This window comes from Condylura cristata, unplaced genomic scaffold (assembly GCF_000260355.1).
Source record: "Condylura cristata isolate star-nosed mole 26May11 unplaced genomic scaffold, ConCri1.0 scaffold00015, whole genome shotgun sequence".
Taxonomy (NCBI): Eukaryota; Metazoa; Chordata; class Mammalia; order Eulipotyphla; family Talpidae; genus Condylura; species Condylura cristata.
Window position 1 is genome coordinate 802,805 of NW_004567116.1, and position 13,262 is coordinate 816,066.

The following is a 13,262-nucleotide window of genomic DNA, read 5'->3' on the forward strand; positions in this document are numbered from 1 at the left end:
CGCCCGCCTGCAGGGGGCGTGTCTCCCCAGAGCCTGTCCGAGTGGCGCATGCAGAACATCGCCCGGGACTCTGAGAACAGCTCCGAGGACGAGTTTTTTGACGCCCACGGTCAGCATCGCCCGGCCGCCCCACGGGGAGGTGGGGTGTCTCGGCCACTCCTCCTGCCCCTGACAGCGCCCCTGGTCCCTCCAGAAGGCTTCTCGGACAGCGACGAGGTCTTCCCCAAGGAGATGACCAAGTGGAACTCCAATGACTTCATCGACGCCTTCGCCTCCCCGACGGAGGCAGAGGGGGCGCCAGGTAGAGAACCCGTGTGGCCGCGAGCACCCTGTAGGCGGGACTGGGGGGCCGAGTGTGACCTGGCCGGAGGTGGATGCCCACCCAGTAAGGTCAGCGGCTGTCCAGTACGCAGCAGCTGAGGAGGGCGCAGAGGGCCTGGGGCGCCAAGGCCGAGACAGCAGGGCCGCCCGGCCCCTCAGAACTGGGGTGATGGGCTGGCCTGGGCCGTCCGGGAGGGTGAGCACTGGCCACGGTGGCTTGAAACTTCAGGTGCTGGAAATGGGGCGGGTACGGCCGGAACTGAGTGTTGTATTTCACTTCGCCTATGGCGCACGTGGCCAGTGGCTACCATTGTGGGCGGGGAGGGCTCAGGAAAGACCCCTGGCAGACGGCCATCGCGGGGGTCCTGAGGCAGCGGGACTGGCGGCGGGATGGCCGGGAGACCGGGGAGAGGTCGGAGGTGCAGGGTGGCGGGCGACGGGAGCTGCCCGAGTGCCTGGCATCAGAGGGGGTGCCCGCAGACCCTCCGTCTCCTCACCGGCTTCTCGTGTGCTGCAGACCCTGGAGCTGAGGCCACCAAGGACGTCGGGGACGGGGCGCGAGCGCCCAGGGACTCGGAGGTGAGCATGCTGGTGCCCGCGTCCAGGCTCTGCCCCCGCTGGCCGGGCCCAGTCCTGACGCCCACTGTGTCCGCAGGGTCCGGACGGCGCCGCGGAGCTGGGGGCTGAGGCCTGCGCCGTCCACGCCCTCTTCCTCATCCTCCACAGCGGCAACATCCTGGACTCCGGCCCTGGGGACGCCGGCTCCAAGCAGGCGGACGTGCAGACGCTGAGCCTGGCCTTCGAGGCCGTCACCCGCGTCCACTTCCCCGAGGCCTTGGGCCACGTGGCGCTGCGCCTGGTGCCCTGCCCGCCCATCTGCGCCGCCGCCTATGCCCTAGTCTCCAAGTACTGGTCAGGGGTGGAAGGGCGGGGACAGGGGTCCCCAAGGTGCAGAGAGCCCCCCAGGGCTCCTGGGAGTTAGAAGGCCCCTTGGACGGGGAGGAGGCCGGGAAAGCAGGGGCCTGAGCCACTCACCCACGTAGGCATACCTGTGTCCAGTCCACGGCTCCATCAGAACGGCCCCACGGAGCTCGGACTTGCCAGCAGGCCGAGGGCACTCGGGGTGGGGCTGGAGGCACCTGCCACCACGCCCACCTGCTGCCCGCTCCCCTGCAGCCTGAGCCCCTACAGCCACGACGGCGACAGCCTGTCCCGCTCCCAGGACCACATTCCACTGGCCGCCCTGCCGCTGCTGGCCACCTCGTCCTCCCGCTACCAGGGCGCGGTCGCCACGGTCATCGCCCGCACCAACCAGGCCTATGCCGCCTTCCTGCGCTCGTCTGAGGGCGCCGGCTTCTGTGGGCAGGTCCGGGGGCAGGGGTGCTGGGAGCCTGCCCGGGAGCCCCCGGCCGCCCGCCCCGTCCACCGCAGCCCCTGGCAGCCCTGCCCTTCCCCAGGTCGTGCTGATCGGAGACGGCGTGGGCGGCATCCTGGGCTTCGACGCGCTCTGCCACAGCGCCAGCGTGGGCACCGGGAGCCGGTGCAGCAGCCGCCGGGGGAGCGTGGTCAGTGGGCTGCTCCTCGTCCGCAGGAGGCCCTGGGCTGCTGGCAGCCGTTCCTGCCCCTCTGGCGCCTCTTTGAGCCCCTCCCGCCCGCCGGGCCTGTCCTCGCTCGGAGTGAGTGGAGGTGGCCATCTCCGTCCTGAGCTCGCTTCCTCTCCCGTTCCATCCAGAACAACGAGCTGCTCTCCCCGGAGGTGGGCCCGCTGCGGGACCCCCTGGCAGAGGGGGCGGAGGGCCTGGGCCGCGCCAGCCCAGAGCCCTCCGCCCTGCCCGCCCAGCGCACGGCCGGCACGGAGCCCCAGGGCTCTCAGAGCAGGTAGCTCCCGCCCCGCCTCCCCGGCGCCCGGCGCCCGACTCCGGGGCGCACACTCAGCGGCCTCCTCCCCCACAGCCTGCAAGCGACGCCCCCCACCGCAGCCTCCGGGGAGCCCCGCAGGGTCAGCGCAGTCTCCTGCCCCTCCGCCGCGGGCGCCGAGGCTGCAGACGGGCCCGCCAGCTCCGCCCGCCTGGACTTCAAGGTCTCCGGCTTCTTCCTCTTCGGCTCCCCGCTGGGCCTGGTGCTGGCTCTTCGGAAAACCGTGATGCCCGCCTTGGAGGGTGAGCCCTGGGCTGGGCCCGCGCCTCGCCCTGCCCTTCCGCTGCCTCCCGCGCCTCTGCTCTCTCATCTCCCCCGCCACGCCGGACTCCGTCACCCCTGTGCCCACTCAGTGACCGGCCGGAGAAGGGGGACTGCGGCCAGCGAGAAGGGGCTGTCCGGCCGGCCCCCGAGCGCGGGGGCGCTCCGTCCCGGGCTCGGTCGGGGCCATAGCAGGCCATTCCTTCTCAGCCGAGAAGGCTCACTTGGGCAGGACGGGGACCGCCCAGGGGTGCGGTGTGGGAGTGCCTGCTGGCGCGGGGTCCCCGGCATGCCCGGGGCTTCCCTCCGTGCGCACAGCAAGCCGCTCAAGCCCCAACCCTTATCTCCTGGACGCCAGTGACCCAGATGCGCCCCGCCTGCGAGCAGATCTACAACCTCTTCCACGCGGCCGACCCCTGCGCCTCCCGCCTTGAGCCCCTGCTGGCCCCCAAGTTCCAGGCCATCGCCCCATTGACTGTGCCCCGCTACCAGAAGTTCCCCCTGGGAGATGGCTCGTCCCTGCTGCTGGGTAGGCGCCGGCCTGCGGGCTGGGGTGGGTCCCCCAGGAGGACACGGGGCAGTTCCCACGTCAGTGTCAGTACTCGCAGGACCAGCGAGCCTGCCCCGGCCCCTGGGGCGAGCTGGACCCCGGTGCCCCTCACCCAGGGCCGGGCTGTGCTTAGACTGGCTTGGGGTGGCAGCCGCCAGGCACCTTGCGGCGAGTGGACGCCTGCAGGTGGGCACCCAGGAGACAGTGGGCCTCTGCTGGGGTGGCGGGCACAGGTGTCTGGCAGGAGCGCAGTGGCCGCTGGGCGCTAGGGGAGGTTCAGCTGCGGGCAGCCCCGCCCCAGCCCAGACCGCCGGAGGGCTGGCGGGGAGAAGGGGTGCAGGCAGCCCAGCCCTCAGAACCCTGGTGAGGCGGGAGGGGGGCGCAGGCCGGCCGCGCTGAGGTTGCCCCTGCACCCCCAGCCGACACCCTGCAGACCCACTCGGGCCTCTTTCTGGAGGAGCTGGAGATGCTGGTGCCCTCTACGCCCACCTCTGCCAGCGGTGCCTTCTGGAAGGGCAGTGAGTTAGGCACCGAGCCCCCGGCCCAGCCAGCTGCCCCCAGCACCACCAGCGAGGTGGTCAGGAGTAAGTCCGCCGGACGCCCAGCCCGGGGGAGCGCGTGCCCGACCCCAAAGTCCCGCGGAAACACCCCGCAGCACCCAGCCGGGATTCGGCCAAGAGCAGGCTGGGGGCAGGAGGAAGGGAAGCGCCCCAGGGGCTCGCCAGGTGGCCCGTGAGGTCACCCCGACTCGCTGCCTGGCAGTCCTGGAGCGCTGGTGGGGGACCAAGCGGATCGACTACTCGCTCTACTGCCCCGAGGCGCTCACCGCCTTCCCCACCGTCACGCTGCCCCACCTCTTCCACGCCAGCTACTGGGAGTCGGCGGACGTGGTGGCCTTCATCCTGCGCCAGGTGCGCCCAGGGGTGGGTGCGGGGGGGTGCGGGAGGCCGGCCCCCGCCTCACACAGCCTCGCCCCCCTCCCGTCCCGCGCAGGTGATCGAGAAGGAGCGGCCACAGCTGACCGAGTGCGAGGAGCCGTCCATCTACAGCCCGGCCTTCCCCAGGGAGAAGTGGCAGCGCAAACGCACCCAAGTCAAAATCCGGGTACCTGCCCCACCCGCCCCTCCTCGGGCCACTTGCAAGCTCCTGGGTGCCGCCGCACCCCCCGGGCAGCGCCCCGGTCTGAGCGGGCCTCCCCCTCCGCACGGCACCCAGTCCCTGCCAGCAAAGCGCAGCCTCCGCAGCGGTGGGCTCGCGCCCCGCCCGTGCCTGCACCCTGAGTCTGGCTCGCGCCGTCTCCCCTGCAGAACGTCACGTCCAACCACCGGGGGAGCGACACGGTGGTGTGCGAGGGCCGCCCCCAGGTCCTGAGCGGGCGCTTCATGTACGGGCCCTTGGACGTGGTCACGCTCACTGGAGAGAAGGTCGGAACCTCTGGCCTTGCTGCGCCAGCCCCGTCCTGGCCAGGCTGCCCCCCAGCCCCTGCAGCTGGAGCCCCCCTTCACCCCACGATGGACCATTCAGGGTGGGGGTGTCCGCCAGCCCACGGGGCCCCTCGTCTCACTAGGTGGACGTCTACGTGATGACGCAGCCGCTGTCAGGCAAGTGGATCCACTTCGGCACAGAGGTCACCAACAGCTCCGGTCGCCTCACCTTCCCGGTGCCCCCGGAGCGTGCCCTGGGCATCGGCGTCTACCCGGTGCGCATGGTGGTCAGGTGAGCGCCGGCCGGCGGGCCTCTGCGGGCGGGGCCCCGGGCCCAAGGCCGCTCACACCGCACCCCGTGGCCACAGGGGCGACCACACGTACGCTGAGTGCTGCCTGACCGTGGTGGCGCGTGGCACGGAGGCCGTGGTCTTCAGCATCGACGGCTCCTTCACCGCCAGCGTCTCCATCATGGGCAGCGACCCCAAGGTGCGCGCCGGCGCGGTGGACGTGGTCAGGTAGGCGGGCTGCCCTGGCGCCTGGGGCCCCCCCCGCCGGGCGCCGGCTGACCGGCCCGCCCCGCAGGCACTGGCAGGACGCGGGCTACCTGATCCTGTACGTCACGGGGCGGCCCGACATGCAGAAGCACCGCGTGGTGGCCTGGCTGTCGCAGCACAACTTCCCCCACGGCGTGGTCTCCTTCTGTGACGGCCTCACCCACGACCCGCTGCGCCAGAAGGCGGCGTTCCTGCAGGGCCTCGTGCAGGAGGTGTGGGGGAGCCCCGCCCCGGCGCCCTCTCCTGGGAGCCCAGCCCCACTTCCGCCCCCTCGCCGCGCCCGGCAGCTGTTCCCACGGTCCTGCCCCCTGGTGGTGGAGGGGACCCCGACCCCGAGGCCCAGGAGGACTCCAGGGGCGCCGCCTGCCTTCCGGGGCCTGGTAACAAAAACAGAAAAAAAACAAGCCACACCCCTGAAGAAAACCCACCCTGGAGCACAAGGCCCCCCCCCCCAACACCAGGGAAGTTGGGGGCTGATAGCATCTCTGCCACAGGTGGAACTGAACATCGTGGCCGGATACGGGTCCCCCAAAGACGTGGCTGTGTATGCGGCGCTGGGTCTGCCCCCCGGCCAGACCTACATCGTGGGCCGCGCAGTGCGGAAGCTGCAGGCTCAGTGCCAGGTGGGCGGGCGCCAGGGGGCCCCCAGGAGCAGGACCCCAGTGGGAGGGCGGAGGGCAGTGCTCAGAGGAAGCTCAAGGCTCCCGGGCGGCCCTGGCCGCCAAGTCGAGCACCTCCCCCTCCCCACCCCTCATGGAGAGCCTGGGGGGGCCGGGGGGGCTGGGATCCTCCCAGGACAGGGTCACACCCTGGGCTGTAACTCGGGGTGTCAAGGCTGGCTGCACTCTGGCCTGGCCCTGGGCACGCCTTGGCCTATGACCTCGGAGGCAGCCGGCACCACCTCGCGGCACAGCGAAACCCAGAGCCGGCAGAAAGCTAGAGCCCAGGAGTGACTCCGTGGCACATTCGCAGAAGCTGAGGCCAAGGGCAGAGTTGAGGGCAAAGCCTTGGCACCTGGCTGGCCGGGTTGCCACCGCTGGGAGGCCGTGGCCTGTGGCCAGCTCCGCCTGGGCCTGGGGAGGCACGGACAACGGGCAGTGGGTCCCAGCAGCCTCTCTCCCCACCCTCCCTCTGTCCACAGTTCCTGTCGGACGGCTACGTGGCTCACCTGGGTCAGCTGGAGGCGGGCGCCCACCCTCATGCCCCCGCGGGCCCCTCGAGGGCTGCCCTGGCCAAGAGCAGCTACAGTGGAGCCGCCCCGGTGGACTTCCTGCGCAAGCAGAGCCAGCTGCTTCGCTCGCGGGGGCCCAGCCAGGCGGAGCGCGAGGGCCCGGGGACCCCGCCCACCACCCTGGCCCGGGGCAAGGCCCGGAGCATCAGCCTCAAGCTGGACAGTGAGGAGTGAGGCCAAACTGGCAGGACTGGGGCAGCGACGCTCAGACTCGAGGCCAAGTGGCGAGCGCGGAGGCCGGCCGGCCCTGCCCGGCACCCCTGCCCGCCCTTCGGCGTTACTCGCTCCCGTGGGTGGACACGGCAGGGGAGGAGGGGGGTGCAGCCGGGACCCAAAGGCCTTTCCAGCGTGTGTGAATCCATGAAAATAAACACCACCGCATCCCACCAGCGCCAGGGTCCAGCGGGGCTCGAGGCCGGGAGGGGCCGGGGCCGCAGTCTGTCTCGGGAGGGCTCTGTCCTGTCCACCACCCGAGGCCCTTCCTGCCAAGCCTCCCTACCCGGGCCAGCCCCGCAGCTGGCAGGGGCACCCTCTGCCCAGACTCGGCTCCTCACGGAAACCACTGCTCCGGGAGCCACCTTGGGGTCAGGGGCTGGAGACCACCCGCTCAGCACTCAACCCCTGGCACGTCCCTGGGGACCCCAGGCTCCTGCACCCCAGCCTTGGCCAGCAAGAAACACTGCCTTGGAGACAGAGCTGCCCTCACTGTGTCACAGGTCTCGGGTGATGGACAGGCAGCAGGGCGCGGAGCCTGGCCTGAGCCGTCCGAGACCACCCAAGTGTCAGGGAGTGTGAGGCGGTGACCTGGCTCCCCCAAGGAATCAGCTGGCTGCCCAGAGAGAGATAAATAAGGCCTTTATACACAGAGGCGGGAGACAGGGCCGTGGGCTGGCGGCGGCAGGGCCGGCCGGGCCAGCCGCGTCAGTGGGAGAAGATGCCCCGGAAGCGGGCCTTGTCCTCCTCGTCCTTCTGCCGGATCCGCGCCTCCAGGGCCCGCAGCTCCCGGCTCACAACCGGCGCCAGGGCGGGGTCCAGCTCCAGCACCTTGGCGAAGTCAGCCTGGGCCTCCTGGGCGTTCCACACGGCCGCGTGGGCCTTGCCCCGCTTGAAGTAGGCCTTGACGTTGTCTGCGGGGTACAGTGGGCGGCAGGCACACCGGGGTGAGCGGGGCCACCTTCCACCCTGAAGCCCCAGTCCATGCCTCCACTCACCCCCCAGGGGCACGAGGGGCCCGTGGCCCTGCCTGGGCGGGAGCACAGGTGGGCTCTGGGGGGCTCAGAGCGCGGTGACGCAAGCCAGGTGGCCGCCCCACTGCCCAGGAGAGGGAGGCCGGGCGTGCTCACCCTCATACTTGTTGAGGATGGAGGAGCAGTGGTCCAGCACCTCGTAATACTCCTGGGCCACCAGCTTGCACTGACAGTAGTTGAGCAGCAGCGGCGTGATCTGCTGGTCCAGCTGGATCCAGTCAGGGGACCCGGGCTGTTCCTGCAGGCAGGCAGGGAGGGCGCTGAGCCCAGGCCGCCCGCCCGCCCTGCCCCGCCCGCGGCTGCCCGCGCACCTTCATCTGCAGGTTCTTGAGGCAGGCGATGGCGTCGTAGTACTTGGCGGCGGCCTCCTTCACGTGGCCCTCGCGGTACAGCCGGTTGCCCTCCTGGTGGATGGCCGGCACGGCCTGGGCCTTCTCCTCATCCGTCATTGCCCACGGGTCCTGCTGGTATGTGCCAGGGTCCTCCACCTGCCAGGCAGGGGCCAGTTGGAGCGGGGCCCTCGGGGCAGCACCGCCTCTCCAGCCTCAGGCCTGACCAGCCTTGGACCGGCGGGTCCCGGGCCCTGGCCAGGGCAGGACCGCTCGTCGATTCACGGACCGTTCTCCCGTGTGCCCGGGGCCTCAGCCAGGTCCTGAGGGGACCGTCTGCCCTCGCTGACACTGCGAGGGGCGACGCCCCAGGGGGGCATGGGGACCGCCAGGTCTCCTGCACCTGCCCTGCCCACGCCAAGAGTCCACCCGCACGCTAGGCGGTGCGCAGACCTGGCCCCTGTGGGAGCTGGGTAGCGGGGTCCACGGGGCTGGGCCTCACCTTGAGCATCTCAAAGTCAAAGACGAGGGGCTGGGGGTTCTGCTGCAGGGCGTCCAGGTCGGCGTGGCCCAGCGAGCTGTGCTCGTGCATCTGCGCGATGCCACAGCAGTGCCGCTGGCCCTCCAGCGGGTCCTTGCCAGCAGCGATGTTGCGGAGGCTCTTGGCGACCAGCGGGTACAGGACCACGTGCTGCGGAGCGCACGGGTCAGTCAGCACGGGCCGGCCGCTCGCGACCCGGGAGGACCCCCGTGACTGTCAGAGAGGCCACGAGGCGGGGCGCGGTGGTGGCACAGGCCCCCAACGCGGGGAGGCGGGCGGGCTCCCCAGCCCTCTGGCAGGGACGCCTCCCACGCGCGCACCCACGTTGCCGCCTCACAGTCCGGGGATGCTCAGCCCGCTGCTGCTGGGTCCCTCAGCGGATGCCAGCACCTTGTCCCTTGCCCCTGCCCACTGCACCCCATTCTGGACTTGTCTCAGTGCTGGGCCCAGGACAGCACCTCGGAGCCACGGGGGGACCCTTGGGAGCAGGCGACAGCCTGCAGGTGGGGAGGGGGCTGCCCCTCACCCTCCCGCCGCCAGCTCTTCTCGGGGCCCGCTGCCTGCCCGGGGGCGGACTGCCGGGCTAACGTCCACCCGCCAGCGGATGTATCCTGGGCCTTGGCTCTGGGCTGGCCTGTGCTGGGCATGCTGATGCCAGCAAACAGGTCGCTCCCTGCCCTGCAGTAGCTTAGGCCCAGGTACAGGCCAAGCTCCAGGCCACACGGCAGGAGGGGACCAAGGCAGCCGTTGGGGAGGTTTCCTCGGGGTGGCGATGCAGGGGTTCGCTCTGAAGCATGATGGCGAATCTTGGCCAAGAAGGGGACAGGCAGGCTGGGGGTCAAGTGGGAAGAGGAGGGCAAGAGCCAGACCCTGCAGGGCACGGCAGGGCCGGAGTAATGCTCTGGCACCACAGCGATGGGGCAGCGAGGTTCAGAACAAGAGGCTGCTGGGTGTGTTCACTGGAGAACGCGCCTCCTGGCTGCACTCAGGCTGCTGGAGCGTGGAAGGCAGAGGAGGGGGACGATGCCAGGCCGGAGTAGGCACGGGGACGGGGGCACGCAGGCCAGACCCTGCAGGCAGGGGCAGATCCCCGTACCTTGACGTCACAGCGGAACTGGGCGATCTCGCCCTCACGCATGGTGCACACGATGGTCTCCCACACGGGCAGCTTGAACTTCTTGCCGATGATGAGCTCCATGGGCTTGCCCCGGGCCCGGCTGTCGTCCAGCACGGTGCTCTCCCCATCGCTGTGCAGGGTCCGGTAGTGGAATGTGGCCTGTGAGCCACACGTGGGGTCAGACCAGGGCACAAGCCCCCACAAGCCCCCAAGGGCGAGCCAGCCCCTGCTGGGTCACCGCCTGCCCTTCACCTGGCTTTGACAGGTCACCCAGTAGGAGTGACTGGCTGGACAGGCTTGGGGAAGAGTCCAGACAGTCTGGCTCCAGCTGTCTTAATTTACTGAGCGCCTGGCAGGAGCCTGGGCTTCACACTGTCGCAGCAGCACGCGGCTCAAAGTCCCTGCCCATGGCGCTCACGGAGACCCCCGGGGAGGGGACGAGCCTCAAACCGAACAAGGGGCTGGGGACAGGGGGGCCTCTCGGAGGAGGCCACGCTTAAGCAGAGACTTGGAGAGAGAAGCGGGGTCAATGCCAGGGTGGAAGGGGATCAGGAACTTTCTAGGCCAAAAGAAGCATGTGCAAAAGTCTCGCCGTGGGACAGCACAAAGCCCCTTCCAGAAGCAGCGGCAAGGGCAGTGTGGCAGGGGCAGAGTAAAGAAGGGGTGCACCAAGGGACCCCCCAGAGTCAGCAGATGGACCCCAGAACCCTTTAGGCCATAAGGGGAACTTATATATTTTACCGGAAGACGGCAGCCCCCAAGCAGAGGAGGCGCGTGACCTGCGTGGGTTCTGAGGGGAGAGGTGCAGACCGGCCAGGATGAAGGGAGAGGCGGTAGAAGGCCACGGGAGGGGGGAAGTGGGGGGGTAGGTGTGGGGGGGGTGTCAGATTCCAGAGTACTTTCAAAATTTGCTGTGGGGTCATGAGAGCAGACGGGCAATAGAGACCTTGGTTCTGAGGCCTGAGCAGCAGAGGCTGGCTGCGCCCTCGGCTGAGACGGCAAGGCCGGGGTGCAGTCTCGGCTGCCCTGCAGACGTGGGGTGGGATGGGGAGTAGGAGCTGGATGGCAGGCTTGAGGGGCAGGGCCCAGAGGCTGGAGCAGCGGAGGGTCACGTGGTTAAGGAGGCCCCCTGGCAGGATATGGTCAGGGGAGCTCACTCTTCAGTAAAAGGGGCTCTAGCACGGGCCTGACCCTGGTGGTGGGGAGGAAAGGAAACAGGTGGGCCGTTAGCACGGTGGCCAGTCTCTGCTGTCACCTGAAGTGCTGTTTGCGGCCTCTGCTCACAGGCTCCGCTGTCCTCACACGGTTCTGTCCTGGTGTCTCCCAGGAGCGCCCTTCTAAGAACCCCGTGGGTGCAGGCAGCCACACCCACGCCCCACCTCTCTGCAGAGTGCTCGGCTAACTGGGCTGCTCCCCAAGGGGCCAGGCTGCCGTCTTCGCCTTCACGTGGGCAGTGCTGGCCAGCGGCGCGCCCAGCTCCCTCCCTCTGCAGTCCGGTCAGCCGGGGCCTGCCTTAGTCCTCAGTGTGTGAGGCCCACGCTGCTCTGCGGGCCCTGCGGCGTAATCCCTCACACTAAGGCCAATGGCAACTGGGAAGGGCTCTCCCGCAGGAGGGGCGGCCTGGCCAGGCAGGCGCTCGGGGAAGGGCTGCGGCGGGGCCTGGCCGGGCAGGTGGCTCACTGCTCCGCCGCCCCTGCCCCAGTGACGCCCGCGGAGGCCACCGGGAAGCTGCCAAGGGTTCTGGCAGGCAGGGCCGACCCCTGGGCGCGCTCTCCGAGGCCAGTTTGTCGTCCACACATCCGAGATGGCCCAGGTGCGGCCAGGAGGCCCGCCCGTCCGTCCAGGGGCACACACCCAGCGACCCGGGCCCCGGAGCACCGGAGGCGCTGGGGATGACGGACGGCCTCCCCCACCAATGCGGCCACACGGCCAGGCCAGGGGGCGGGGCAGAAGCGCCCGAATTCACGCCCCGCTTAAATTCAAACCAATCATCGTCGAGCTCCGCATGTGAGCGGGTAGGGTCACCGGCCGCTACTATCTGGGCATGCGCAACCTCTCGCCTACGGCCTCCTCCCGCCTCGCATGCGCACCGCGCCACGGACGGGGCTGGGGGAGAGGGGTCGACACGAACCTTGGTCCCATCCTGAAAGTCAGGGAGCTCTCCTCGGCCCTCCTGTATCACACGCTTCTCGATCCCGTCCTCCCGGAGTCTTGCGATGATATCCGCCATCCTCCTTCCCCGCTGCTCTCTTTCGGTAACTTCCGGACTCGCTCGGCAGCTTCCGGACCTGCTTCGACAATGTCTAGCGCTTCGGCAACTTCCGAGATGGCGCCATTTTGGCTGAGGGCAGACGCCTAAAAGGGACTGAACGTGGAAATGGACGACGATTGGCTCTCTGCGCTGCAGCGGAGCGCGGCGCCCGGCCAGGGGCGGGGCCTGAGCCCGGGAGGGAGGCGGGGCCGGGCCTGCAGGGCGGCGGGGCGGGGCTTCTCGGCGGCGGTGTCGTCAGGGTGACGTGAGCGCGGCCTCCCACGTGACCTGCGCCCCGCCTGCGAGAGCGTGGAAGTGACGGACCAGCTGTGCGGGCTGGGGGGCGGGTGGCCGGTCTTGGGCGGCGGAAGCCGTTTGTGACGCCTCCCCTAAAACTGCTCCGTTTTTGTATTTCCCGTTTGGCTTTTTTGGGGTTTGTTGTTTTTGGTGTGTGTGGCAAAATAGTCGTAACTTTTGCATCTCGATTTTTATCGTAAAACAAACAGGAAGAAGGGTTTCCGGTTTCCCTGCAGGGACTGAGAGCCCGTTGTGGGGTCCGAGGTGCGTGTGTCCTCACCACTGAGCCCACAGCCCTGTGCGTGATGATGCAAGTGAGGAAGTTTGCGACTAAAGCGACTTTCGATCGGTCTCTGGAAACTAACTGTAAACAATAGTCCAACGGGCTGATGCTCCTTCTTCCGAGCTTTACGTTACCAGGTTTGGAGTGTCTCGGGCTCTGCACGTCTTCATCCCAGCCTCGTAATTTGGGAATATTACTATCTGTCCCAACCCAGGTGCTCAGTGCTTGAGATATTTACACTGGCTCTTTTCCCTTGAGAAGTCCCCTGAGGGCGCGAGTGGGCCCTCTAGGCAAAAGGGACACATGCTTGTTATTTTTGTATTTTTTTTTTAACCAACACAGGAAGTTTACAGGCAAGACTTGCCAAAGCTGAAGCAACAAATAGTCTGTATCTTGGACACATTGTTCCAGAAAATGGAAAAGAGGGAAAACCGATCAGCCTATTTTGCAAACTGGCTTAGCTTAATAAGAGTACCACAGAGCATAAGAAAAACATATTTTACTATTAAATTTAATTATGAAATACACTAAATAAAATATGAAGCTAACCAGAATCCACTAACTTATAAAAATGTATCAATATAGCATCCAGAAAATACTGTATCCACTTCTATAAGGCACCTGGAGTGTCAAATCATAGAGACAGAGTTGAAGGGCTGCCAGGGCCCTGGGGGAAGGAAGCGGAGAGGAAGGGGAGATGAGCGTTGTTAAATGAGTATACAGTTGCAGTTTTGCAAAAAGAAAAATCTGGAGCTTAGGTGCACAACCTGAGGATTTACTTAATACTACTGAACGTGCCCTTAAATGATAAAAATGGTAAGATTTTTGTTAAATATATGTCATCACAATTAAAAATTAAAATTTCTTGGGCCCTCCCTGGTGGCGCGGCGGGTTAAAGCACAGCACTGAGAAGCTAAAGCCACTTCCGCATGAGTT

The 13,262-nt window shown here is 67.7% G+C and overlaps 2 protein-coding genes across 3 annotated transcripts in view; one reads left to right on the plus strand and one right to left on the minus strand.

The window, feature by feature from the left end:
- The window catches only part of PITPNM1 (phosphatidylinositol transfer protein, membrane-associated 1), an 11,882-nt gene extending 5,231 nt beyond the window's left edge, over nt 1–6,651 (plus strand). Inside the window, exons 6-23 of the mRNA XM_012725121.1 lie at nt 14–109; nt 194–301; nt 839–900; nt 977–1,227; nt 1,498–1,687; nt 1,779–1,886; nt 2,054–2,199; nt 2,275–2,480; nt 2,858–3,028; nt 3,469–3,633; nt 3,812–3,960; nt 4,043–4,153; nt 4,357–4,473; nt 4,617–4,765; nt 4,842–4,991; nt 5,059–5,242; nt 5,525–5,653; nt 6,172–6,651. Coding sequence (XP_012580575.1) covers nt 14–109; nt 194–301; nt 839–900; nt 977–1,227; nt 1,498–1,687; nt 1,779–1,886; nt 2,054–2,199; nt 2,275–2,480; nt 2,858–3,028; nt 3,469–3,633; nt 3,812–3,960; nt 4,043–4,153; nt 4,357–4,473; nt 4,617–4,765; nt 4,842–4,991; nt 5,059–5,242; nt 5,525–5,653; nt 6,172–6,435 — 2,756 coding nt within the window. The 3' untranslated portion in view covers nt 6,436–6,651. The remainder of the gene's footprint in view (nt 1–13; nt 110–193; nt 302–838; nt 901–976; nt 1,228–1,497; nt 1,688–1,778; nt 1,887–2,053; nt 2,200–2,274; nt 2,481–2,857; nt 3,029–3,468; nt 3,634–3,811; nt 3,961–4,042; nt 4,154–4,356; nt 4,474–4,616; nt 4,766–4,841; nt 4,992–5,058; nt 5,243–5,524; nt 5,654–6,171) is intronic.
- A 444-nt stretch (nt 6,652–7,095) lies between these two features.
- Nucleotides 7,096–11,873, minus strand: AIP (aryl hydrocarbon receptor interacting protein). 2 transcript variants are annotated; one of them, XM_004682568.2, is made up of 6 exons: nt 11,627–11,870; nt 9,475–9,654; nt 8,340–8,528; nt 7,820–7,996; nt 7,605–7,746; nt 7,096–7,388 (listed from the first exon to the last, which is right to left on the minus strand). In XM_004682568.2, exons 1-6 carry the CDS (start codon nt 11,723–11,725, stop codon nt 7,183–7,185), a joined length of 993 nt encoding a protein of 330 aa, XP_004682625.1. In that variant the 5' UTR covers nt 11,726–11,870; the 3' UTR covers nt 7,096–7,182. The 2 variants fall into 2 exon arrangements, with proteins under 2 accessions (XP_004682625.1, XP_012580508.1); XM_012725054.1 differs by having other exon boundaries at nt 7,316–7,388; nt 7,613–7,746; nt 11,627–11,873.
- Nucleotides 11,874–13,262: the final 1,389 nt, after the last annotated feature.

What these genes read in the sequence shown, in the direction of transcription:
- AIP (XM_004682568.2), bottom strand. Translation starts at nt 11,725, where the DNA reads ATGGCGGATATCATCGCAAGACTCCGGGAGGACGGGATCGAGAAGCGT. An exon ending in TCAAGAACCTGCAGATGAAG is followed by an intron (nt 7,747 to 7,819) that starts GTGCGCGGGCAG and finishes GCCTGCCTGCAG; the next exon opens with GAACAGCCCGGGTCCCCTGA. An exon ending in CATCCTCAACAAGTATGAGG is followed by an intron (nt 7,389 to 7,604) that starts GTGAGCACGCCC and finishes TGTACCCCGCAG; the next exon opens with ACAACGTCAAGGCCTACTTC.